Genomic DNA, 25,610 nt, shown 5'->3' with positions numbered 1-25,610 from the left:
AATGTCCTGCGGGGGGCGGCAGAGATCTTTGCGTTTCTTCCAATGGCATCTAACGCCGATATTTCTACAGGGTTAAGTTTTAAGTTGTCGAATTTTGTGGAGCTACTGTAGTAAATTGTTACTTTTATTTCCACGCGACTTTGCCTTTCTGAAAGCAAATCCCTACGTGTGTAGTAGCAATATTTCCGATAGTCCATGAACGCAACGACTGGGTTTCAAAATTAGAAGCAGATTTCGGGAGGTGGGAGGAGTGGCTTTCCAAACTTCTGCTTCCCGAGCCAAAGGAGTCGTCTTCCTCCCAGATGAACGGATAACTCTCGATGTAAACACCTGGGAAAATACAACTCTCGAGGACTACAACAATAAAGGTAAACGCACTTCGGATTACAGAAGTTACGATTAAACTATCGCCGCGCGTGTCATTTTGAGGTAAATTAACTAACGCGTGTTTAGTTGAAATTTAAAGTGCAGCTCTTAGTCCTTCCATCGCGTGGAAATGACCCTGTGAGGTGCCGTTAATTTGTTTCCACGTTACAATTTACGTCTTGTTTTTTGTTTGTTTGTTTGTTTGTTTGTTTTGAGTGGTGGCGCTCGAACATTTCTCTATGATTCAAAGTCAAACGGGAAGATAATGTCATGCATACAGGGGTGACTCAATAGCTACTCGACGTCATTTTCAGCCACTCAATCGTCACTCAAGACAGTCAATCTGGTCTACTCACACTTCTCTGTCACAAAGAAAGTTTAGTCATCTTTCAAGTTTCCATTTGTAAGCAAGAGGATCAACCGCTCTTGAGAGATGATCGGATTTTACTGAGTTATACAGTGTTCATTTGTCACTCTTAATACCTTCCCATTATGTGACGTCATATTTTTTTCATTACCTTGCCCATGGATTTACTGTATATCGGATTTTCCTCTCCGTTACTTGTTTCGTGTTTTTCCCCTAAAGTCTCAAGAGCGCACCACTTCTCCGTTCCCTTAGGCGTTGGCTGGGCGTATACTGTACATATTAAAATGCTTATTATGGCTAAAGATGCCAAATATAGTTTTTAATATATACATGTTACATAGTATATTTATATTGCAGTTCTTTTTCATTTCTTTCCTCAATAGTTGCTGTGCTACTGTATTAATCTATAGCTGTATCAACCTGTAGGCCTTAAAAACGGTAAAATAATATATTTATGTTGAGCTTTAAATGTATATCAGTACTATACTGTAGCGTATACACTTCAGAAATCTATATTGTGTCTTGTAGTCTGGGATACACGCAAATTCACGACTTCACCTTTACATTTGAGTGTCTTCTACCTGCAAACATTAAACAGATGTAAGGTTTGGGAATGGGATTAGATTTTTTTCATATTCAGTCACTTGATTTATTTAAAACAAAACAACTAAGCTAGTTGGACTCATATTCCCCTTTTCCTTAACGACTAGTTGAAAACGTGGATCATTTGCTAGTGGAAGTGCAAAACTTGTGCCTGAACATTGTCTGTGTGATTATAGGTTCTTTTCTTTTCAAAAACATTCACTTTTCAAAAGATGTTTTGTTCGCTAAGCTTTCAAACAACTCCCTAACTAAGCAGTCAACAATAGGGAGTTAAACAACAATAACCAGCTGGATTTTTTTGGCTGAAAGCACAGTCCTTGGGTGACATCATAGCAGAACAATCTGCAAATCCAAAAGAATGATTTGCAATTTGTGAATTCACTCAGTTGGAACATATGTATAGTTAAAGCTATATTTCACAGGGCTGTCATTAAGACATCAATAAGACCAGATCATTTGTTATACTCTTGATTTAGAGCAGTGGTGTCAAACAATTTTTTATTTTGGGCTGCATTGTAGTGATAGTTTCTGTCAAAGGGCCGGAATAACTGTGAATTCAAATATGTTTTATGTGTGTTGATCACACATTTACCAAGATTTGATATCAGAAGCTGGCAAAAACTGTTCAAATAGATTCAAATAGAGAATAAGAAAATGTTTGTTTTTCTTCCACCAAATTTTTAAAAGTTAAAGACATCTTGCAATTTTGGTATTTTAGTCAGAAACCTGAAGTCACATCAGCATTTCAAGGGCCACAAAAGTGAGGTGGCGGGCCGGATCTGGCCCCCGGGCCTTGACTTTGACACCTGTGATTTAGAGTATACGACCAACCAAATTATTCATAGATTGACCACTAAATAGGAGGTATGTGAATATTTTCCTCCAAAGACTGGGCACAGAAAAATCAAAGGCCACTTTGAAATTATTCAACTTTGATGTACTAAAAATAATAAAATGAAATAGAATAGAATGCCTTTTATGTCGTTGTATAGCTGGTATAAAACAAAATTGTGACTTTCTAAAATCAATCAATTAAGCTGTTATAGATGTATCGTTGTTTATTTATTTTCATTTAATACCCTGCTGTCTGCAGCATCGTTTACAGATGACAAGATACTTAATTTGGGAATTTCCAAGTTTTGGGGGTGTCCAGCAGTCACAAGATTAGCTCTGCCTGAATCCAATCCCTGCATCCACTACCCAAGATAGCACAATCTGTCCTCAAGTATTTGAAGCGTTTACTTGAGGATCACTGTCATATGTTCACAAATCTGACCAATATTTTTAGTACAGTAGTCACTCTTTTATCACAGGTGTTGCATTCCAGAAACCCTGTGGTTGACTAAAATTATATAAATAACATAATATTGTTTTAAAACTAATAAAAAGCAAAACAATAAACTACACACACACAGTATGCACGCAGTCTCCTTTCCTTTATCAGCAATGTAGAAGAAATATCCTACTTGATTACACTCAAAGCACGCTTTTATCAAATTTAATGGACTTTTAAATATTTTTTTAAACCGCTTTTAAAACATTACAAACACTTTAAACATATAATCAGATGTGAGCGCATTAGTAAATATTGCCGGTCCATTATTTACCAGGAACCAGGCCACTGTCAGTACATCATTCAGTCATTGTTATTTTAACCGTGCTTCCATTGTTGCTAAATTACAGTTTCATCACAACTATTTTTCGGCAATCATTTCACTGGACAAAAGATATTCATCTGGATTTGTGGAAGCCAGATGGGAGAAATTATAGTATTTGTTTCCTCTGGAGGTAGCTTCATTTTTGGTTGAACACTTCCAAAACATCTGGTATTATGAAGAATATTTGTTATTCCTATTCAGCTGATCTAAACTCATAAAGACAAGGGTACTGATCTACTACTGTGTTATGTTGCATGTTAAAATGCTTGGTTTTCAAGTGAGGTGGTGCAACGGTTGTTTGTTTTGTCTTTTTGTAATTATTTAATAATGTCTTATGTTTTGATACAAATTTAATTGAGGTTTGTTTTTGTTTCACATTGTCCCACTAAAAATCTTTCTAGAAAAGAAAATACAGTTGCACAATTTAAGAGCTAAAAACGTCTGATTGTATAAAATCCGTTAATAAATGAATTTGTTAAAAAAAACATTGTTTGTCCAATGACAGTTATCCAATTTCAGTAAAAACCTCAAATTTTGAAATGTTCAATTGCTGCATCTCTATGTTCAACTGCCTGTTACGAATATGGATTTTTATACACATGCATATATATTTTTTTCAACCTTTGCTTATTGACCCTGGAAATAAATGTAAAAAAATTGTTCATCATAATCTGCTCTTCCCATCGAGCCATTGATTTGCTAAACTTTTCCTCAAAGAAAAAATGAAATCGAGCCTTACATAAATTCATAAGGATTTTCTTGGATTGTATAATGTACTGGAGGCCACTTATCATTTGTGAATGACAGGTGTCAGCAATCCGAAATTTAGATGATGCTGTTTAGTCTCCTGAGATTACTGTCATTTATCAAAATTTTCTTGGTAAGACGTATCACCATTTATCTCATTACCAGGGACGTAGTCTCATGTCTAGCACAATTAGAAAAGCCATACACAAAGAGAAATACTTACAGTAATGAATAAATGTTGTCTTGGTACAGTATTGAATAAATTTTGTCTTGGTTTCTCCACCCACTACACAAATACTGTAGTGGAGTGTAAATTGTGAAATTTAGCATACTTTGGTATTGCCGTTCTTTAAGTACACTTATTTGGCAATTTATTCACATTAGGAAGTTGTTAGATCAAATCTAAATATGTCATTCTACAGTGATCCCTTGCTACTTTCTGCCTCATCCTCAGTGCATTGTGGATTTTTATTGTATTTTTTTTTTGGGTGGGGCTATATTGCTGAGAGAAGTGCTTTGTCAGTTTCCTGAATGCCAGACAGACGAGGTAACCATAAATGCAATTGCCACGGATGTGGAACTACTGCAGCATACATATTTACTTAAATTATTAAACCTAATTGTTACCTCTTTCCATCCTTTGAAGTCCCGCGGCAGCCGCGGTCATTTTAGCATAGCCCAGAAGTCAAATTAAAGTCAAATCTCTACATTTTATTATAAAAAAAAAATCTAGGCAAGAGATTTCCAACGGTCCGGTGAAGGTCTTCGCTCCTCTGTCTTGGATGAGAACCAGCTTGCGTGTTTTACGACCGGCACGTCCAGGTGTGAATATCAAGCAAGAGGTGGGGCGGGAGTCGATTACAACTCTTGCCCTCATTGGTCGATAGTCTCACCGGGAGCCAATCGCATGTCTTATAAAAGTGCCAATCTTCCTCTCTAAATCAGGTTTGAGTGTCTTTCAAGTCACTATAAGGTCGTCTATAAGACACAGTTGGCTCCCGGCGCGACCATCGACCAATGAGGGACTAGGAAAGAGAAGCAAAGACCTACATCAGAATGTTGGAAAGCTCTTACCTAGATTTAGTTTCTAATAAAATGGTACTTCAAGTGTAAACTCTCGTTATCATGTTTGATCATGTGCAGATTTGATTAAATCGCTAATATGACCGCAGCTGCCGCGAGACTTCAAAGGATGGAAAGGGGTAACTGTTCAGTTACTGTAGAAGGTTTAATAATTAAGATTTAAGTAAATATGTGTACTGCAGTAATATTTGTCTTGATAATAATAATATGCATAGAATGAAGACTTCATTTTTTTTTTTTTTAAGGCCAGTGGGGGAGGGGGGTACTTAGCAGTTTTCGCATCGCGCGGGGGGGGGGGGGGGGGGGGGGGGGGTGAGGTTCCAGTTAACCGTGAAAAACGAGGGATCACGATACATCTGAAACAATTGTGAGAATATGCATGTGATAACAGGTGGCTATTGTTGTGATAAGGTTTACATCATCTGAAACCTATTTTTTGCTCGTAAGCCTAGGTATTATTGTACACAAGCAGAGACAAGCCAAAGTCAGAACCCATGGCAAAGTTTCTTCGGATAAATTCCATTCTCTGCTTACAATCCCAGACTAACCTGTAGGGCAAGCCGACACTCAAGTCAGACGCTAGTGGTCATGTTGGAATTGCCTGTTGTGTTATTAGGTTGCACCAATAAACCGGTTCAATGTCTTTGTGACTCATGATCAAAAGTTTTTTTCAGCGTCCATGTCACAACAATGATGCAGGCTTTTTTTTTTTTTTTTTTTAACTCAGGCCTCATATACAATATATGTAGCCAAATCTACATGCTCTCCCCCTCTTTGTGTGTAAAAAAAAAACCTCTGTGCACATTGTTTATTTTAAAAAATCGCTCCTACACGAATCCAGCACTTTGTGGTTTCATTCATTTATAAGCATGCTAATTTGCTAGGCATCAGTACTGTTCAATCAGAAAAAAACTTCCGGCGCTGACCTCACCGGTATCTTGTGTCTTTGGCGGGAATAGGAGTAGTATGATGACGCAAATCTCCAGTTTAAGTTTGTTACACGCAACCACGAAAGCCCAGCCATGTATAACAAATAGGGCAAACTGGAGACATTCAACGGCAGTTTGGTAGAACCTCAGCTACATGTAGACAAGGCCTCAGAAGTATGTTTGCTGTCAGACCGCGGCCCCCCTAAGCACCGAGCAACTTGACCAAACCTAACCGAATTGCTGTAATGTTATAAGAATATACTGTACTATTGCCGCTATGATCCTAGCAGTTCTCTGTGGGAGGCAAATAACATAATTCCGTCATGGACCATGTTTCACACCTCCATTGTTGAACAGGCCGAAAGGAATTCTGGCTTTAAAGTGGTTGGTGACTCTCGCTAAGGCAATCCCCAAAAAATGTACACGAACATCAGCAGTAATGCAATATTTTCATTGTCAACCCCACTCAGTTGCCAATTAGCAAAAAGCATTCTTGATTGAACTGGTGTGTTTTCTCCACCCAGTGGCCAAATTGGTCCCTACACTAAAATTGAGAAAAAGACATTTGGTTCAATGAGCGTGAGTGACAAGAAATCATACACCAGCCACTTATTTCAAAATCCCTATGGTAAGCCTATTTACCAATACATTACTGTCATTTATGTCCGTTTTATTGTGTGGATCGATTAATTTTGAATGGTCTGTACTAGTAGTAGTAGTCCCCCTAGATGTCTGCTGTTGAATGATTATTTCATGGAGTGTTGAGCAAATAGCCTTAGGGTTGACTGGAGCCACTTAAAGTAGCTATAATTACCACTGAGATCTGACTTAATTGGAAGTGACACAAACCATCATTAGGCTTAGATATGCTGGTTAGTGTTCAGTAAAGTAAGTGAGAGAAACAACCTGTTCATGATAGTTGCTGATAATGCTGGATTTATCTTTTCTGCTTTGTAACAACTCGGTTTGAATTTGCTGTCTACGTAGCACCGCTCTGTCCCTGGCAAGGACCATTAAGGCCTATGTGAGCACTGAGCGGATTAAGTCCTTTTGTTTTGCTGTTACCGCAGGATAGCGGAGCTCCATTTAGGATGGCAGTAGCTGATTTAGGAGAGCTGTGTCTTTGTTCTCTCTATGACTTTGGGAAATTGTGATTCCGTTATGTGTATACACATGAAGGAAGTGAAGGCCAAGCGTGCTGTTTCAAAAGAGCTGTATTTGCTTCATAGACAGGGAAGCTTGAAATGTCCTTCATATCAGACTGCCTTAGTTGCATCAGAATGGGAAGAAACAACAGGTATGTGTTTCCAGCGATGGATAAGTTTCTGACTTGACTGAGTAATACTTTGGTCTCGTAAATATGTGAATGAGCATTTCTATCAACACAATCGTACTCATGTTTTTAAATGGAGGTGAATAGGTCTTCTCTGTTTGCATATGATGTGTTTTCATGAAATATAAGTAAGCAGATGCAAGATAAGGATAAAGACTTGAAAAATGTTTTCTTGCAATCAATAATTGATGCACAATGCATTATTAGTTCACAACTCTCATCGGAGATCATTTCCAGTCACCTGGCTGTGTTTGGTGATCAACCCTGCATTTTATTAAATTAAATGCTGTGTGTTATTAAAGTGGACTCATTTAATAGAATTTCCCCAAAATATATAATATGCTTTTTCTTCAACCTAATTATGTTGTGCATATGCATAATGGTATATACCTACATATATGTATGTGTACACAGCATGTATATACAATACTGTATGTAAATACCAAAGACTATTTAATAGAACTTTTTTTTTCCAGACCGATACCAGAAAGAGTATTCCCTCTTTGAGTACTCACCTGTACTGAGTACCGGTAACTTTAGTACTTTTTATATATAAAATGTAGTCTTACACAATGATGAAAAATTCTGAATATATCAGCCCTAATATAGATATGTGTATTTGTATAAATGTGTATTTTAAGGTTGTAATGAAAAAACAATTTGAATTGGAAAATTGGTTTGGATTTTCGGATGTGAGTGGATCGGTACTCTGGCTAAAAAATTGCTGTCAGTATAGCTTGTGCTGGTCAAAACCAGATCAAGTAAGGGTGACATCACATCCCCTCCCTACGGGCATCTCGCAACTTGCCAAATTTGAATTCTGTTAGTGTCTTATGATGTCAAATGAAAGAATCTGAAGTTTTAGCTTCCGAGCTCAATTGGAATTTGAGTTGCAATGCTTCAAAGTTAAGGTACTACTGAATTTGGGCTTGTATTTGGAGGCGATAATTGTTTTTTTTAAAGGTACCGTAGATACACACCTTTATTGCTACATATATAGTATGCATTTTCTGAGCATGTCTATTAGAATCTACACTTAAAACCTAAAGTGTCATATTTGGTAAGATTTTAGACTTTTAAAGGTGGATCTTTGAATGACGCAATATATTTGCTTAGCATATTGGAGGTCCTTTTGGGTTGGTGGGGTTTGAGCTAATGTATCATAATATTTGAAAACTCTGCTCTACATTTTGAGTTTCAATGCATTTGGGTCTTTAGTGGGGGTACACCATCTACAGGACAATTCAACAATTTCAAACCCCTTTCATGCCTCTTTTTGGCCATGTGGGTGCATGATTATGGAATGAGCGTTTTACCCCGTCAACAATTGTCTGTCATCAGCATTTTAAGCCGATAAAAACCTTGATTATACATTTCTTCCATGTACTAAACCTTTTCATATGGTGTGATTTTTGGATTTATTCCAAAGTCTTAAGTCCTGAAAAATGTTAACTGTTGTTTTAACTGACTATTCATGTTACCATCAACAAAGATATAAAAAACATAAACGAAATATATTAATATTGTTAAACACTTAAATGACATGCATAATAATTATTGCATGGTAAGTCTGATGGTCATTGATGGAGTAGAAAAGATTCCTCGACATTGGTGCTTTGTCAGATGTGTTAAAGTTGTTTTTGCTCAAGACCACACCCACCAGACAAATTGCCCCCAAACAATGATTACAATTTGGGTCAAATCTGGCCAGGCTAATAGGTCTAAAAAAATACTCAACTTATTAAGTTGTATTTTGGAAAATCTACTTTGCATTCTGTCTTCTTGTTAAAAAGCTTGAAACAATCAGTGAATATTTTATGCATTTAGTTTCCTCTGACATCATTAGCTATACTATTTACTTTGTGTATGACGACATAACGACGTATTGCAAATTACATGCAGGTGACAAAAGCTTATGTTCTTTTAAAAGAAAATGATTATGAAACATCGTTCACAACTTATCACATGTCCTTTTTTTCCTGCAGAATGGAGTCCTCATGTCTGGACCTGGCCCTAGAAGGGGAAAGGCTCTGTAAGGCTGGTAATTATCGCGCTGGAGTATCTTTTTTCGAGTCTGCCATCCAGGTTGGAACTGAGGACCTCCAAATCCTCAGCGCCATCTATAGCCAGCTTGGCAATGCATACTTTCACTTGCAGGAGTATAACAAAGCCTTGGAGTACCATCGGCATGATCTCACACTTACAAGGTAGGAAGTTACAGTATACAACTTTAAAGAAATAGCCCACTTTCTTAGCCATTTTCAGCAATAAAAAAGAATATATTTTGACTATAATTATTTATGATAGCCAAGTTATTTTTCCACCGGTTGTCGACTCAAAATGACATCACCTGTGCTTAAGGCTCATGCAATGACCAGTCACAGCTTACCTTTGGGTCATGTGACATTCACAAACTGAACTGCAATTTATTGTTTTCTGAGCCTTCAGCTCATGTGATGTAGCAAAAACGTGTTTTTAAAAGTCTGAATTGTACAAAACAAATAATCAAATTAATTTTACACAAGATAACTTTTGACTGCTGACCTTTTACAGCTCAGTATCATGAGCTTTCATTTTTATAATACATGAAATCAGAATGGGGGAGTTTTCCGCAAAAAAAAAAAAAAAAACAAATCTAAAACTATTCTAAATATATTTTTTCAATCAAACTGTTACATAATTTTAATGATTACTGGGTTGTTTATCTTTTAGGACGATTGGCGATGAGATCGGTGAGGCCAAGGCTAGTGGCAACCTTGGGAACACATTAAAGCTTTTAGGACGCTATAATGAAGCTGTGGTTTGTTGCCAAAGACATTTAGACATCACCAGAGCCATGTGTGACAAGGTGGGTACTAATAATTGTTTGTATTTATGAGCATGCCTCAAGTAATGATTTGAGTATTGTGTGTTTGCACATATTTATTTAAAAAAACAGTCATCTTACTGCAGATACAGTTGCCAAAAGTAAAAAAATAAATAAAATGTGTATAATGGTAACGTATGACATTAAAGACTCTTTTACAAGTGTAACTTGTGGTCCACAGGTTGTCAAACACACTATTCTTGGATCGCAAAACGTTTACATTAGTAAATGCAATATTTTAATAAGATGACAAATGTTACCACTAAAACTTACACAGATCAGTGAACCGTAATTCACTACAACAAAAGCTGTAACGTAAACCTGACACATATTGCCAAATCAAATACCTAGACTACCTAGGTAGTCTGTTGTTGTATTTATTTATTTATTTATTTATTTATTTTTAAACCGGCTCTGTTCATCCGGTCTTCAAACTACTGTACAGTTTTTGTCCTAAATATATTGAAAATGCAACTTTGGCACTAATCACACCAAGTCATTGTGAAATGATACGCAACAACCTTAACTTGTGTTTCTTACGTTGATAAAGAAGTCCGTGTGGGACAAATTGCACCATCAGAATAGTTGACTTGAACTATCCCTAGACTGGTCTGAATGCATGCTTGGTGACTGTCTGGACAGTCCTATCTCTGTTTGAGCCCAACCCACATGCTGTCTTTTCAGGGGGGGGGGGGGGGGGGGGGGGGGGGGGGGGAATTGTAAAATTTCCACATCTGACCGTAATACGCTTACGCACAGACTGGAGATCCATCCCAGATGCTTCCACGCCTACAGAATCCTGTAGTACTTATGGACACACTAAGCATGAGGCTTTATTTTGGCAGTTCTAGCTTGTATTTCATATGGTTGTACTTAAACCATTCCTCTATCCACTGAAGAGAATACTGTAATTTCTTTCAGCTATATTTGTTTGCAACTCATGCCTATCTGTGTCATTGCTAAATTACTCTTTCTGTACAGTATTGCTGTTTGAGCACACAATGTCAAATCCCCTCTCTTTCAACTCTTAAATGTATGCGTTGAAAATGATGATGATAACAATAATGATAATGGCGATTTGTAAATTAAATTGAAATACTATATTTTGTGAGCCGTTTTCATTTCCGAGTTGTAAATGTGAATCACTTTCTTAGTGTTTTCAGTGATTACTACCGCAAGACACTTTGGGTGTACTCTATAATTGTGTTACAGATTCGAATAGTCTAGGCAAGCAGGTCTACTGTCAGTGTATTTTAAGTGTATTATTACAACACTGCTGGTCACTGCGGCATCCATCAGTGAAAATCTGTTGTGCACGCTGTAGGTTGGGCAGGCCCGAGCACTGTATAATTTTGGGAACGTTTACCACGCCAAGGGCAAAAGCATCTGTTGGTCGGGGACAGAGCCAGGAGAGTTTCCAGAGGAAGCAAGGATCGCCTTGAGGAAAGCTTCTCAGTACTATGAGTGAGTTAGTTCCACAGTCTGTCTTTTAACTGATTACTTTTTTTTCTTTACATAAATAGCAGCACCAAGCAATGTAGCAACCATGCATACTCGCATAATATCAAATATAAGATGACAAATTTACAAAAAATATGCATTTTAATCTTGTGGCACACAGCCAAACATACGAAAAAATGTGTATATAGTATAATGACATAATGAGGATGTCATTTCACTTTACTCACAAATTGACTTATTTTAGTACAGCACAAAGGTATCATATGGTATGAATTAGGGCCTGAGCGTCACTCAGCTGGCTGATCATGGCCCTTCAAACATTGACAAAAAAGAATCTGCCAAATGGACAAAATTTGCCTTTTTATTTATTTGTTTATTAACTTTTTACCGTTTTGTACTCTAATACCGCTTAGCATTCACAGCAGTTGCATACAAGTAAGACTGGTGTTATTATTCATTACATATAAACCTGCAACGTAACCTTTTATCCTTAAATATATATCATAAAATGTGTTGATGGGGTCATTCTGTGGACTTGTCATTCAAAATAAACCACATGTTAATATTTAGGTGTTTGTTTAAAAATATATAATGCGGCATAAATTATGCATACCCAAATATGACACCTATTCAATTACTAATAACACAAACCCATATGCCAAACTTACTGTAACTTAATTAGTTGTGCCATGCATTGCGTTGTGTGAACCAAAAAACAATGTTTCTAAATATCTAGTTTTTATTGTTGACCTTATTTGTGGGGAGTGGGCACCAGCCCATGAATAGCGAAACTTTGCATTTAATTGATGTCTACTGGAATGAATTGGATACATTTGCATCCACGTTTGTGAGAGCATTTAAGTTTGTGTCTGTGTATTAGGCTTGTAAGAATATTTATTATAGATGGGAAAAGAGCTTGAGGCCCTTTTTCAAACTATTTTCAACGGTCAGAATTTTTATTTTTCATTCAAACAAATTCAATATATAAATAAGTTGTCCTCCAACAAAGGCTCAAACCTATTTTAATTTGATGAAACAGATTTTCCCTGATTGGTAGCTGCCTATATGTGCGTGTCTTTTGGCTGCCATGTCTCTGTATTGTGTTTGCTTTGTTGGAATTCAGCAGCTTGAAATTGTGCTGTGTTTGGCACATTACTCAGAGAATGGCCACTAAGCTTTCACACACTCTAGACATAAAGTATCATTCAAATTTTGTAAACACGTTGAAATTCAAATGATCTTCAACACAATAAGAGAGCAAGAGGCTCAAGATATTACCTCTGCTAATACATAGCAGTCAACTGAAAGTCATCCCATGTGATAAAGCTTCATCCACATCTTGAAGCTGGCAGAAAATACCAAGATGTTCAAAGATGTTATCTGGGCAAATCTAATGTAAATTCTAAAACATCCTTTTTTTTCTTAACCAAATGATTCCATCAATATTCCTTCATATCAATCACTTTATGGGACAATATGTGAGATTTAGACTGTTTTTCACCATGGACAGCAGGAGGTGCTGAATTTACCGTTGCCCATAGCTATAGCAGACATGGCAGCCTCCGGAGGAGTGCCACTCCCTCCGAAATAATTTGATGATAACCAGACTTACAATTATATTTAAAATATACTGTTGGTCGTTAAGAACACATTTATTTGTACGTTTTTTGAAATGTGTAATCATTTAATTTATCCCTTTTTTTTAATGAAAAATAGTCTCAATCTTACACATTGTCCCTTTAAGTATTAATCTACAATTTAGGTGTTGTTTAAATCATGCAAAAAAATAAATAAATGACCTGGCTCTGCAGCTGTGAGGTCACTAAGTGTCAGCATGAATATGAGCACATTTTTATTCCAGAGAGCCCCGATTGAGTTGAACCACAAAATGGGCATGTACTTGAAAAATCACAACCCTATGTCATATTGATGCAACATTGTAATCCGCTTTTTTCTGCATGTTTTTCCCCTTTCAAAGTTTTGTTACATGTGAATGCCAAACCTCACAGGTGCATTTTTAAACCATGTTGCTGATTCAGTTTGACATATATTATGCAGAAAATTGTGGGGAAAATACGGGTAATGATGGAAGGGGCCGTTTAAAGGGAAACATTCTTAGGGTTTTCATATATTTCATTTACATAATTAGATTCTCATATCCATAATAACTTAGATTGGTAATATAATGCAAAAAAAAAAAATCAAATTTTTGATTTTTGATATTCATTAATATTTGAGGTGAAATACAGTATACTCTTTAAGTAAACACACTTTATCTTAACTCTAATTTCAGGGCAAATTTGTGCTTGGTGAAGGAGTTGGGCGATCATGCAGCCCAGGGTCGCACCTATGGGAATCTTGGTAATACCTATTATCTGCTGGGAGACTTCAAAACTGCTGTAGCAGCACATGAAAAGGTGAAAATCACACATGCTACATCTCAAGTTAGCTTTTTCTGTTAAGGATCTTGGTGCCTTTGCTTGTCTTTCCTACTTGAGGATGTGAAGCATTAAAACAAATTTTGATCAACATTAATATTGACTCTTTTATTGGTTTGGTTTTCCAGCGCCTTCTTATTGCCAAAGAGTTTGGGGACAAGTCTGCTGAGAGGAGGGCACACTGTAACCTTGGCAATGCTCATATATTTCTTAGCCAATTTGAAGTTGCTGCCAGTCATTATAAGTAAGTTTAACCTTTATTTTTTTTGTATGTGGTTATGCAGAGCAAAATACGCATTTCTAGTTGTGTTTTCTTCTGTTGTTTATACGACTAGTATCTGCACCTTGAAGTCAATGAAAATGACAATGCTTGAGCAACACAACTGAACTCTTCAGGCAGCACTCATTTGAATTGTATTTGATACAAATAGAGAAAATGGGATGATCCATTAGATTACCTGAACATACTTTTTTATTGGGATGAGAAATAGAGTAAATAGAAACACTAAAACTCATTCATCGATGTTTAGTGAAAATATGCTTCCTGGAGCGGTTCCATGAAAGAGAAAGCCTCTGAAACAAAGGGATGAAACATAGAGGAAAATAAATAGGATAACTGTCATTCTCCTGCACCCACCCGAGACGTTCTTTAACCCGGTCTGCCCCTCTGTTTGCCCTAAGGAGGACTCTGCAGCTGGCCAGGCTTTTGAAGGACAAGGCAGTGGAAGCCCAAGCCTGTTACAGTCTGGGCAATACCTACACACTCCTTCAAGACTATGAAAGAGCCATTGATTATCACCTCAAACATCTGGTCATTGCTCAGGACCTCAACGACAGGTACAGGCCATACAGTGCATTCTTTTGTCATGTTTCTCTGGCTAGTTGGGAAAAGGAAAAGTATACTGCTGGTCATTTGACTACATTGCTTGTTGTAAGCTCCTCCTTGGTGAACACTGAAATCATTCACAAAAAAGACCAATTAAATCTTGTTACTTTGTTCAACAGCACTTCAGCAGATGTTGCAATCAGGAAATGTTTGTTCAAATCTTAATTAGCTTGAGTTTATTATGGGCACAACACGTTTCCCAAAAGGACAGGCCGAAAAATGAAATGTGTGGTTAATAAGTTTAGAATCTTTACTATTGCTGAATGTTGTCATCTTAAGCATGTTTTCTCTCGTTTAAATAATCGTCTGTCATACGCAATCTAACTTCAAGCTGCTTTTCTCTGTGTTCTTCTTCAGGATCGGAGAAGGAAGGGCATACTGGAGTCTAGGAAATGCCCATACCGCTCTGGGGAACCACGAGCAAGCTATGCACTTTGCTGAAAAACATCTGGAAATTGCCAAAGAGGTGAGTGATTACTGTTCACTACGTCCTTCCTCTACTGTATGTCTTTGTGCAAGCAGCAACATCCCCACCTACCAGTCAAAGCGGGAACAGCACTCAAGTGTTACAGTACAACTCTAAATGTCTTCTACAGAATATTTACAATCTGTCTTCCAAATAATGGAGCTTAGTCAGTTTCTTTAAAATACAATTAGATTTGGTCTTTGCTATGACAACTATACAGTATATTATGACTAAAATGTATTCATCATTCATTAGAGTCCAATTCCCCCAGCCAAGGCTGGACAGTGAACAAAAGTATAAGAAACAAACAAAAGAAAAATCTATTTGTGTAAATCAGAGCTAAAGCTAGTTTTTGCCCAAGTCCCGAAAAAAGGACTTTTTTTTAAATTTTATTTTTTTAATTTAGTTTTGCTGTACATTTGATACTGAGATTGGCTGTTCAGGGTATAACCCACCTCTACTCCAAAGTCAGCTAGGATTGGCCCCTGCAGAGCCACAATTCTAGTGAGGATGAGAAGCTCAGACAATGGATGTACATCTTACATCGTGGTGTCACCAAATCCCCGAGCCTATATGAATAAGTATAAACAGGATAGGTATTCTGTTTGTATTACTTACTGTTATACTTGATCTTTTTATTGCTCTAGACTGGAGACAAAAGTGGTGAGGCAACTGCACGGATGAATTTGTCAGACCTGCGTCTAGTTGTGGGTCTCAAGTCCAACATCTATTCCAATGTCTTCAGCAAAACTAACAGTACTGCTCTGTCAGTAAGCCACCAAAGTTACCTCAACATGTCAGGTAAATGTTCATTCATGAATTACTGTATATCCTTTTACCAAAAAAGATTTGTTAAAAGTTTGATTTAGCATATATATTAAGATGCATGGTATTTTTTTTTTTGACTGATACATAAACATTTTCTTCTCCAAGCCGACATGATAGCCATCATCGCAATGTATATGTGTATTGTTGGCGGTGGGCCATACCTTATACCTCGTCAAATGAGTCATTTGTCAGCAGACTCTCAAATCCATTAGCATTACATTTTCAAAAAAAAAAGTGAGCCATTTTCTACACTTTAAACTGACCAAAAACACGGACTAAGCAATTGAATAGATTTTGGGGAAAATATAATATCTACCAAATTGTGATGTCTGGGATCTCAAAATGGCTGTAACCAAATGAGTTTTGTTACAAAATTGAGCCATCCATCATTGGTTCACTTTTGTTGACATTGGACCAATAGAATCGGCATCTGATAGTTATGTACAGTATCTGTCCAATAAGAATCATGCATCCCTAGTTTAGATTATCTTTGCACCCATTATACTTGTATGTGATGAAAAAGTACTGTCTGAACGTCTACATTTAGGCTAAATGTGTTTCAGGGATCAAGTCACCGTCAGAGAGGCAAGACAGTGCAGAAACTCTGGACATGAGTCCAACTCAAACTGGAGATTCATCGCTGCATTCGGTTTGTGTAACATTTATGGTATAAATTAATGAAGCAGATTGAAAACAATAGATGTAGGCAAACACTGTGACAATTTTGGATGTTAATTAATGTTCCTACATCCCAATGCAATTTCCAGGACTGCGAGGAAGATAGACTCTCAAGGTCTTCAAAAAATAATACAATAAAAGCTTCTACGAAGCTATTCCTCTTTCACCGACTAAAAAGCAAGAAGCATAAAAATAGCAAATCTCCAAAAGATCAGCCTGAAAACGTGTCGGACCACTCAGTGCCTGATTTGGACCCGCCGGCGTCTCCTAAGGTACTGTACTTTTGAACGGAGTAATCCACCCAGGCATTGTTATGACAAATGCAACGGTCTTGTGATGTTGCCATATACATTATGAGTTGTGTCAGAAAAGTTCCAGGACTGGTGTAACAACTGTCTTTCAAACCCAAACTACAAATTTTGACATTTTCCTTTTCAATGTCACTTAACATGTAATATCAACAGCGGCCAGAGGCGGCGCCAAAAAAACAAAGATCAAGCACAAACGTATGAACTGTTAAACTAAATCATCTCCAATGAGGGTCACCGAGATGACCCGTTTTTGTTGACAAAGAGTAGAGGTGGCTCCATGAAAAATCCTCCCAGGAGGCCATGAAGATGCGGCAAAGCATTCTGGGAAATTGCAGTTGACACTACACACGAGTTCTGCAACTTTTCAAACACACATTCTATGCTATGTAAATGTTCGCATACTGTGGGCACCCAAACCTAAAGGGCACACATGTGACTCGGTTTAACGTATGTTTTTTCTTCGTGGTTCCTGTAGCCAACGTCACACGACACAATTGGGGAGGATGGCTTTTTCGACCTCCTTTCCCGTTTCCAGGGAAACAGGATGGATGACCAAAGGTGCTCTCTTTTAGATGGCTCGAGCCATCAGCCTGCCAGTTCCTCTCCCTCATCCACCCCACCTGTAGCTGAAAGAAAATGTAAGTCTGCCCCTGTGTTCCGCATCTGTTTTCACACCATATTGAACTCACCTATTGTATTCTTCACTTCCACAATCACAGTTTATAGTCTGTTAACCTGGAAAATTATGGTGTGAATACAGAACGATATGCACAAATCGTCCCATTAAATATTGTGTATCGCTGGCATAGTTTAATCCACGCCTGTGCTTTTGAGAATCGGGCAAGTCTACCTTGATTGCTCAAGTGGTCCACTTTTTGAGCCATCAACAGGATGATCGTTGCATCTGTGATTTGTTAGAGATGCAACTAAATCCAATTAGGGATTAGTTTGTGTTTTGATTTTAATCCTGAGAATTATGTCATGAGTCACATGTGTTATCTGCAATCCCATTGTGCCTCCACCGCATTGGCAAAAATACAAGCATCCATTTATCATTTATTTTATATACTGTTGCTGATTGTGTTTCTAGCTATACTGGATTGCGAAGCACCATTGCAGGATCCCAGTCATTTCCTGGAGCTGCTGGCCAGCTCACAGGCCCGTCGTCTGGACGACCAGCGAGTCAGCCTGAGCCATTTTCCTGGCTTGAGACTCAGCACCTGCAACCGGCCCGGTACACCCTCCACCTCAAGCGAAAACCAAGACCCTTCACAAGGTGATGAAGGAAAAGGGATCCAAACTCCTCACTCATGTTCACCTTTGCTGCAATGTTTTTTTTTTTTCTGCTTGCTCCTTCCAGCCCCCATTTCCAGTGCAGATCCAGCTCACACACCCTCCCATTACAGCTGCATCGAGAACAGCACTAACCAGCTGGAGGGGGACGATGTCTTCTTTGACATGCTGGTTAAATGCCAGGTCAGCAAAAGGCTATAAATTGATGTATTTTAGCAGTAGTTAAACTCAAAATAGCATTTATCAATAGGATCATATTAATTTGTGATATTAATGGTGAAGGATGCATTTACAGTGGGATATCAAAATGCTGCACACCCCTGTCTGTTCAATTGCCATTATACACAACTGACATCCTGTGACGCAATTGCATTCATCCTCTCCTAACTGGGATGTGACTTTGTTTAGAGTCAATCATATTGAAATGTATGTTGAATGTGCACACCTGATGGAACTATGTAAGGGCTTTTGATTAAGCCTAAAGTTTAGTTGTTTTTAATACCTTCCACATTGACCAAGAATCCCAGGTCCAGCTGGGGGAAAAAAGCCCTAAAGCATGAGACTGCAACCCCTGTGACTGTAAGAAGCTTTTGGTAAGGAGTAATGTTGCATTTGTACCAAATATAACCGATCAAAATATCAGTCTCAGTGTTAGCACAAAATCTTCAGACTTCTTCTCAACACAAAAACACATACTGTAAGGAAAGACTAATAGAACAGCTGGCACGTATTTGCTGACTCCCATTTAAAATTAGTTTGAATGCAATTGGGTTTCAAAAACACATGGATTGCGTTGAGCAGATTATATAGTAGGGCATGTTGATCATACAAAATCTCTTAAAATGATCCATCCTGCTCTCGTGTTTGTTATTTAAAAAAAAAAAATGTACAGGGATACGAAGACCTTTTTACGTGCTGTATATCAATCGGCTTTAATAATGGTTTTGTGTCATTATTTAAGGGCTCCAGACTGAATGACCAAAGGTGTGCTGCTCCATCCTCTGCCACTCGAGGACCCACTGTCCCAGATGAAGATTTCTTTAGTCTCATCTTGCGTTCGCAGTCAAACAGGATGGAGGAACAGCGGGTCGTGCCACCATCTGACGTCACTCAGTCCAAACCGGATTGATGCAACTTTATTCCGATGTTTTATTAATTTAGGATTCAAAATGAAACTTCTGACCTCCTGTTGTGTTTTATACAATATTTGTCTTAAGCTTGTGTCCCTTATATAAAACAGAACTGTAAACGTCAAGTATTCAAGGTCTCCAATCATATGGGAAGCATTGTAGTGAGTGAGAAATGTCATGTATATAAAGCTTCCACTTGAAGACTTGTTGTTTCTAGCTAAATGGCAGATTCTCTCAAGTGGCAGCATTTGCCTCTCCCAATGAATGAAAAGACCAAAATGAAACCAAAAAGGCAATCATTGACTTGCCGATTCCCTCTTAAAAGTGGAAGGCACTCGCTATCACACACTATAGCTTGTGTTGTGCGAAAACAATGCACGCGCTTTAGACATCCATTTGGATCAATATAGTCATACCATTTGGATTAATTGTGTTTTTTTTTTTTTTTTTCTACTATTTGATTAATTGTGCAATACTGCTTTTGGAATACAAATTATGCAGAAAATCCACCCGTTTTCATCCATTCCTGTTATCCGATGTGGTCATGTGATGTTTGCAAGATGAAGCCTTAAACACAGTGATGTCATTTTCAGTTGACAATGAGTGTGACATTACAAGGTGAAGTGGCATCCCGTTGAGATGAATAAAATGGGAGGATTTTGCTGCTCAATTCAAGTAACACAAATGCAAAATTAATCAGGATTGAACTAGTGGGGCCGCACATGATCTCAAGAAAATTCATGACTTCTGTAAGCTCATACTCCACAATTATGTGCCATGATGAATGGTGGTTGTTCATTGAGGCCACACTGTTGAAGGGATTTTCACTTTTGAAAAATGTTTTAAACTTTTATATGGATAAGGTCTCCAAAAAAAAAAAAACACCAGGGGAAAAAAATAAAATCTTTTTATTCTCATGCTTTCTTATATATGATTTCTTGAACCAACAACCATTTGTAGTGACATCATAAACACATCTCACTCATATTTCAGAGTTGAATCCTTTTTTTTGTATCATTACACACACAACTTTTGAAATAATTATTTCTTTCTGTACACATCTTTGCCATACAACACATTTTTGTCCTGTTCGAGAGAAAAAGTGCACACCCATTTGTCCTTAAAATACTTCACAAATGATTTAATACTTTGCAGACTGTGAGTCAGAGAATACGTGGGAAAGAAGGACGGACGAAAGAAGTGTCAGTCTAAACTCAGGCTCCGATAACGTGAATGCACTATTCATCAGAAGTCAACATATCGTGACGTTCTCTGCACCTAAAAATGACAACAAAAAACAATATGGATTTAGTGACATCTAGTGGCAAAAAAACATCGTGTTTCATTTCTATGGCCCCTCCAACGTGGAATTGAAATACGTATATTCCACGGTCATGAGATTTTAGAACATTGATTGCAGTACACCCTATTGTTGCTTATTTGGCTTTATGGCTTTGCTTCTTTGTTTGTTTTGTTGTTGTTATTCTTTTTTAAACCAGGATTCTCTTGCCCAGTTGGTTCACAAAAAAGGATAGAAACAACATGAAATAAAAACGGTCATTTATATTAACTAATATATGGTCGTTTTTTTTTTTAGTTGTAGTTTTCTGTATAGCCAATCATCGTAGGAATTTAAAGCATCATACATTTAACAGACATGACTAGTGAACTCAGAGCTACAAAAATGTTTCCATGCAAGTGTGACTAAAACAAAGGACACATCAGACTCAAAGGGCGCTCATAAAACTGCACGAGAGTTTTTGACCTACTTGTTTATGCAGCTTTGCAAGAAACAATTATTCCTGTTGAGCCTGTAAACTCCAGAATTTGGGAGGTCTTTACACTCAGACAGGAATCGCTGGAGCTCTGACGTAGGTAACCCACTCAGCTGCTGTTGCTACAAATCAGTCATTGATGTGAGAACGCTATGGAAGCATCTTTGTGAAGGCTTATTTCTTGATGAACGAAGGATCAAAAGAGGTTGAATGAATGGAAACGGGAAGTATTACCTTGATGGTATCATAGGTGTCCGTGATGATCGTGATGAATAGACTGAGGATCATGTAGATGAAAAGCGAGACAAAGGTATAAAGGTAGACTCTGCTGAAAATCCAAATCAGGGTGCTCTTCTTTCTCATGTTTTTAAAGGTGGGAAACATATCATCTCCATTGATCAGGGAAAAGAGGCACTCTGATACAGTATTCAAGGTCCGGAACTTTTGAGCAAAACGAAGAAAATGTGATGAGATTAATCAAGCTTGATGACTATTTTCAGCAGACCTTCAAGTATGCCTGTCTCAATTATATTTTAAATTTGATTCGCACTTCCAAACTGCTTTACCTTTTCGTGATATGGGCCAAGGACGATCCATCCACAAAAGCAGTAACTAAGGTAGATGATTCCGGCACAGCAGATGAAACGGATAACATTTGGGAACGCTGCCCTAAGAGTCAGGATGAGGATCTGTGGAGTAAATAAGATGCCTGTGTGAGCTTATTTAAGGAAACAAGTTTACCTCATATAGTGTTCACAAAAGCAAGGAAAACTACATAAATCAGTATATAGGTGTGCTATATATCAATGTAGGTAATTGGCATAATTCAATGCAAATCATATCTACGATGTGGCTTGGATGACAACTACAGTATGTTTAGATAGTGTTTACATAAAATTTTAAGATGGGATCTCAGGCTATTGTGCAAATCAAAAACATCAAAATGGGTCAAAACAACTCTGTGCTGGCAATTTCCAGGAAAAGACACACCTGAATTATCTGGTAACACGCAATGCAAGGAAAGTGCTGCATGGACAAAAATATCCATGCCCAGCTTTGATTGCCTTGATTGGGTAGCAAGATGAGACCAAAACAAATACATTTTTAGCATTCGACAACTACTTCTATGATCCAAATATACTGGATGGCAGAATCCCATAAAAGAGTCAATTAGTGCAGTGTTTCTCAAATGGGAATAGGAGTGCCCCTGAAGGGATGACATTCCAGAGGTTAGGAGACATTTTATCAGGGTTTCTGCAGATCACCAACACTAATTGAATGCCTTATAAGTCTTTGAGGGACAGTAAATGTTTCCTTTCAAATTAAGAAGAAATTAATTGGAACATGAAGCAACCTATTGCTAAAGTGTGTTATATTGACTCCTTTGCAAAGTGTTTTTCACCGTTATTTTATTTTATTCATATGAAAGAGGGTACTTGGCTTGAAAACAATATTTGACGGCGGAATGATATATCTTTTAAAAAATAAACAAACAAAACGTTTAAAACAAATGAATTACTGCACAGGAAAAAGTGTATTTGTAATAAAATAATCCCAGTCACAAAAAGCCCACATTTGAATTCTCTTACATTGTACTTGTGAAAGTAGCCCATGTAGCGGATGACCCCAATCCAAACAAACATGGTGCCTACACCGAGGAAAATGCTGCAAACATCGTAGCTTGTCAGGACCTAAAGAAATAAAGGCTTTTGTTTTATTAACTTGGAATAGCAAATATGGGTGGGATCTGAAAATTTGCATGGAGATGACCTTAGTCTGAATATCGATCTTGAGAATGGAGCCGGTGATGGTCAACAAATCGCTGGCAATGATCAGGATGTACCAACCATTAATAAACTCTAACTTATCAGACCAGGGAACATCTTTCTCACTCTGTTTCTTGCAGAAGAGTGTGTACTCCTATGAAAAACAAAATACAGCAATACTGTCAGTGAAATTTTCCGTTTGTGCTTGAAGTCGCGAACGGAGTCGACTTACATACTGCAATTGTATCCCATTGAACACCGAGCGTAGGCAGAGAGCGAAGGAAATCGTGCAGATTATGATGATGAGGCAGTCAAACACCAAAGTCAGGTATATGCTTTTAGCATCTGACAGTACAAAGAAATTAGATTGAAACTCCAATCCGCAAATTTAGCATACTGTATATAAATTTCAGCTCAGCGAACGTACATGCTCCTGTTACTTTCCAGTCTCGACATTCGTTGATCTCAACATCGTTTTCCAGCTCCACCTTTATCATACCACTGTGAGCTTCATTGTTGAAAGTAATCTGAAAGGCAGAAAGGTTAATAATCCAAGAGTCAAACGGCTACAACATGAAGTACACGTACAATCGAATAAGAGCCAATATAAGAGCTGTATAAAAAACTGCACTTTGCCCAAAAGAATCTCACTAAATCCGCCGTCATCCTAAATCATAGACCAAAGCTAGACCTCATAGTCCTCAACTGAATCACTCAATCATCCCAATAAGGTAGACAAGGTCATCTCTCTGTCAGCGGAAAAGTATTTGCTCACCTATATGTAAGCGTTTCATTTTATTGATTATTTTATTTGTTCAAATCATATTTAAAAAGCAAAATAACACAAAAATATACGAAACGTTGCCTTTTTCTTCAGGTATGTACAAATAGTGCACCGAGCTAGATTGTGTACAGTAAGCATTTAACTTCATGAAACCATGACATTGAAATGGAGCGCATTCATTCAACAGGACTTAAAACTAATATTTAGGCATGCAAATAGTATGAAGTCCTAAATGTCGCACAAGGAGGTTGAAGTCATAGCAGTCTGGCAGCTCTCTGTGTCGAACTGTCTGTAAATTGATGGCTTTGAGCACAAACGAGATCTTGACGGAGAGCAGTCTGAAAAACAAGAGCGATACACAAAGTGAGAGATTTTTATGAATTACGATGCAGCGGAGCACGAGAAGCCTAGCCTAACCTTTTAAAGTGCAATTCAAAACGTGGGAGCACGTCTTGTACTGACTGATTCACTGGATAGATGTTGATGCAATCTGAGTGACATAAACCATGAATCACTTTGTGTGCAGTGTGCAATTGTTTGCACATATGGTCATCTGCAATGAATAATCTATAATACCTGTTTCCACGTGAGCATCAATTTCAAAAGTGTCATTGCCAGGGTAGATGCTGCCATTCCTATAGAAGTCCTGACACAGTGACAACGGAGTGTAGACAGAGCCGCTTTTCTGATATTCGTGGTTTCCTACTGTGATGTTGTGCAACTGCTCATACTGGGAGGGCAATTATATTCAAGTTATAACCTAAAACCAGTTGAATCCAACACTTGTATTCTAGATTAGCGCATGAATGAGTATGTCCAAAGTTCAAAAACATTGTAACTTTAACCACATAAACATGCAGTATAATGCAGGCCCATGAATGATTTACATTCACGCAAGAAGAACGGCAATAATCTGTCGGGGGGAAAACATCCACTAAAGTGATACAAATTCAGTAAGGGGATTTATAAGTTAGCATTTAGTTACCTGTTCAATGACATATCTTATGTGGTCATAAACATCTTCTTGTCTGTAAATGGCATATGTTGCAGTGCTCCCATCAACATAATCCTTTAAGAAGAGATGCTGAAATGTCATCAGGTTTTCTTCCTTAAAAGTTACTACCATCTGGTTGCTCAGCCCAAAGGACACCAACTGAAATAAACAACCAAATAAATAAATACATAAATAAGTACTGATCTGAATCTACAGTGGATGTAACATATAACGAGTACATTTAACTACCTGCATTGTGATGATGGCAATTTTGATGATCTGTAGAATAAGTTTCCATGGTTTCCGACCACGAGCGTGGTACTTTTCACAAGGGTTCATGAAGTAATATTTGACTTTCCTTCTGAGATACTCCACATTGTCCACATCCATTGAATAATGCACGTGATCTTCCCCGACGGAGTGTGAGTCTCTCTCATGTTCGTCATACATGTCGCCAAACTCACCCATATCTGAATAGCTATGCAGTACAATTTGCAAAATGCAACGCCCCCCCCCCCCCCAACAACCCAACAAAATATTATGATTATAGTTTTTGAGCTCGAGAATATATACACTTTTTTTTTTTTTTACATTAGCCGAGGTCTAGTTTACCACAACATGCATAGGAAGTCAAATATAAAAAAAACGCATTCCTATCTAAGGATGTGGTTTAACACTGACCTTTTATACGTTCAGTTTGACTTGAAGAATATGAGTGACGGTGTCCAGTAACGCTTGTTAACCTGTAAAAATTTCAGGTAACTCTCCATGCTATTTCCTGCGTCATGATAGGTAAAGACGCTGATTGGCTCTTCAAGTCCGGATGTGGGTACACCCTTTCTCGTTGC

General features: G+C 37.8%; 2 protein-coding genes across 9 annotated transcripts; one reads left to right on the top strand and one right to left on the bottom strand.

The window, feature by feature from the left end:
- Window positions 1-243: 243 nt before the first annotated feature.
- gpsm2l (G protein signaling modulator 2, like) lies at window positions 244-20,890 on the top strand. Of its 7 annotated transcripts, none has more exons than XM_088426040.1 (16): window positions 289-368; window positions 9,072-9,127; window positions 9,244-9,293; window positions 9,799-9,934; window positions 11,277-11,416; window positions 13,707-13,830; window positions 13,980-14,095; window positions 14,533-14,688; window positions 15,095-15,203; window positions 15,851-16,004; window positions 16,595-16,680; window positions 16,799-16,981; window positions 17,496-17,658; window positions 18,111-18,296; window positions 18,381-18,496; window positions 19,275-20,889. In XM_088426040.1, exons 4-16 carry the CDS (start codon window positions 9,923-9,925, stop codon window positions 19,440-19,442), a joined length of 1,713 nt encoding a protein of 570 aa, XP_088282166.1. In that variant the 5' UTR covers window positions 289-368; window positions 9,072-9,127; window positions 9,244-9,293; window positions 9,799-9,922; the 3' UTR covers window positions 19,443-20,889. The 7 variants fall into 7 exon arrangements, with proteins under 7 accessions (XP_088282162.1, XP_088282166.1, XP_088282164.1 ...); XM_088426042.1 differs by lacking the exon at window positions 289-368 and adding an exon at window positions 4,928-4,943; XM_088426041.1 differs by lacking the exon at window positions 289-368 and adding an exon at window positions 6,997-7,050.
- mcoln3b (mucolipin TRP cation channel 3b) lies at window positions 20,378-25,544 on the bottom strand. 2 transcript variants are annotated; one of them, XM_088426043.1, is made up of 14 exons: window positions 25,444-25,544; window positions 25,012-25,240; window positions 24,754-24,921; window positions 24,345-24,498; window positions 24,186-24,258; window positions 24,010-24,106; window positions 23,412-23,511; window positions 23,217-23,329; window positions 22,989-23,138; window positions 22,808-22,909; window positions 21,785-21,907; window positions 21,453-21,659; window positions 21,213-21,340; window positions 20,378-20,721 (listed from the first exon to the last, which is right to left on the bottom strand). In XM_088426043.1, the coding sequence occupies exons 2-14, from the start codon at window positions 25,228-25,230 to the stop codon at window positions 20,682-20,684; spliced, it is 1,674 nt and encodes a 557-aa protein (XP_088282169.1). In that variant the 5' UTR covers window positions 25,231-25,240; window positions 25,444-25,544; the 3' UTR covers window positions 20,378-20,681. The 2 variants fall into 2 exon arrangements, with proteins under 2 accessions (XP_088282169.1, XP_088282170.1); XM_088426044.1 differs by having other exon boundaries at window positions 25,012-25,083; window positions 25,444-25,475.
- Between the last annotated feature and the right edge of the window lie 66 nt (window positions 25,545-25,610).

Source organism: Hippichthys cyanospilos, chromosome 10, assembly GCF_059441005.1.
Source record: "Hippichthys cyanospilos isolate Australia breed blue-spotted pipefish chromosome 10, RoL_Hcya_1.0, whole genome shotgun sequence".
Lineage (NCBI taxonomy): Eukaryota > Metazoa > Chordata > Actinopteri > Syngnathiformes > Syngnathidae > Hippichthys > Hippichthys cyanospilos.
Note: the sequence above shows the minus strand (reverse complement) of the source record. Positions and strands in the feature narration are given on the sequence as shown.

Excerpts from the sequence above, each read along its gene's own strand:
- gpsm2l (XM_088426035.1), top strand. The coding sequence starts at position 6,998 with ATGTCCTTCATATCAGACTGCCTTAGTTGCATCAGAATGGGAAGAAAC. Across the intron at positions 15,204-15,850 it reads ATCTGGAAATTGCCAAAGAG|ACTGGAGACAAAAGTGGTGA; the intron begins GTGAGTGATTAC and ends TTATTGCTCTAG. Across the intron at positions 18,497-19,274 it reads ACATGCTGGTTAAATGCCAG|GGCTCCAGACTGAATGACCA; the intron begins GTCAGCAAAAGG and ends TCATTATTTAAG.
- mcoln3b (XM_088426043.1), bottom strand. The coding sequence starts at position 25,230 with ATGGGTGAGTTTGGCGACATGTATGACGAACATGAGAGAGACTCACAC. Across the intron at positions 24,499-24,753 it reads TAAGATATGTCATTGAACAG|TATGAGCAGTTGCACAACAT; the intron begins GTAACTAAATGC and ends TTGCCCTCCCAG. Across the intron at positions 21,341-21,452 it reads ACACCTATGATACCATCAAG|CAACAGCAGCTGAGTGGGTT; the intron begins GTAATACTTCCC and ends ACTGATTTGTAG.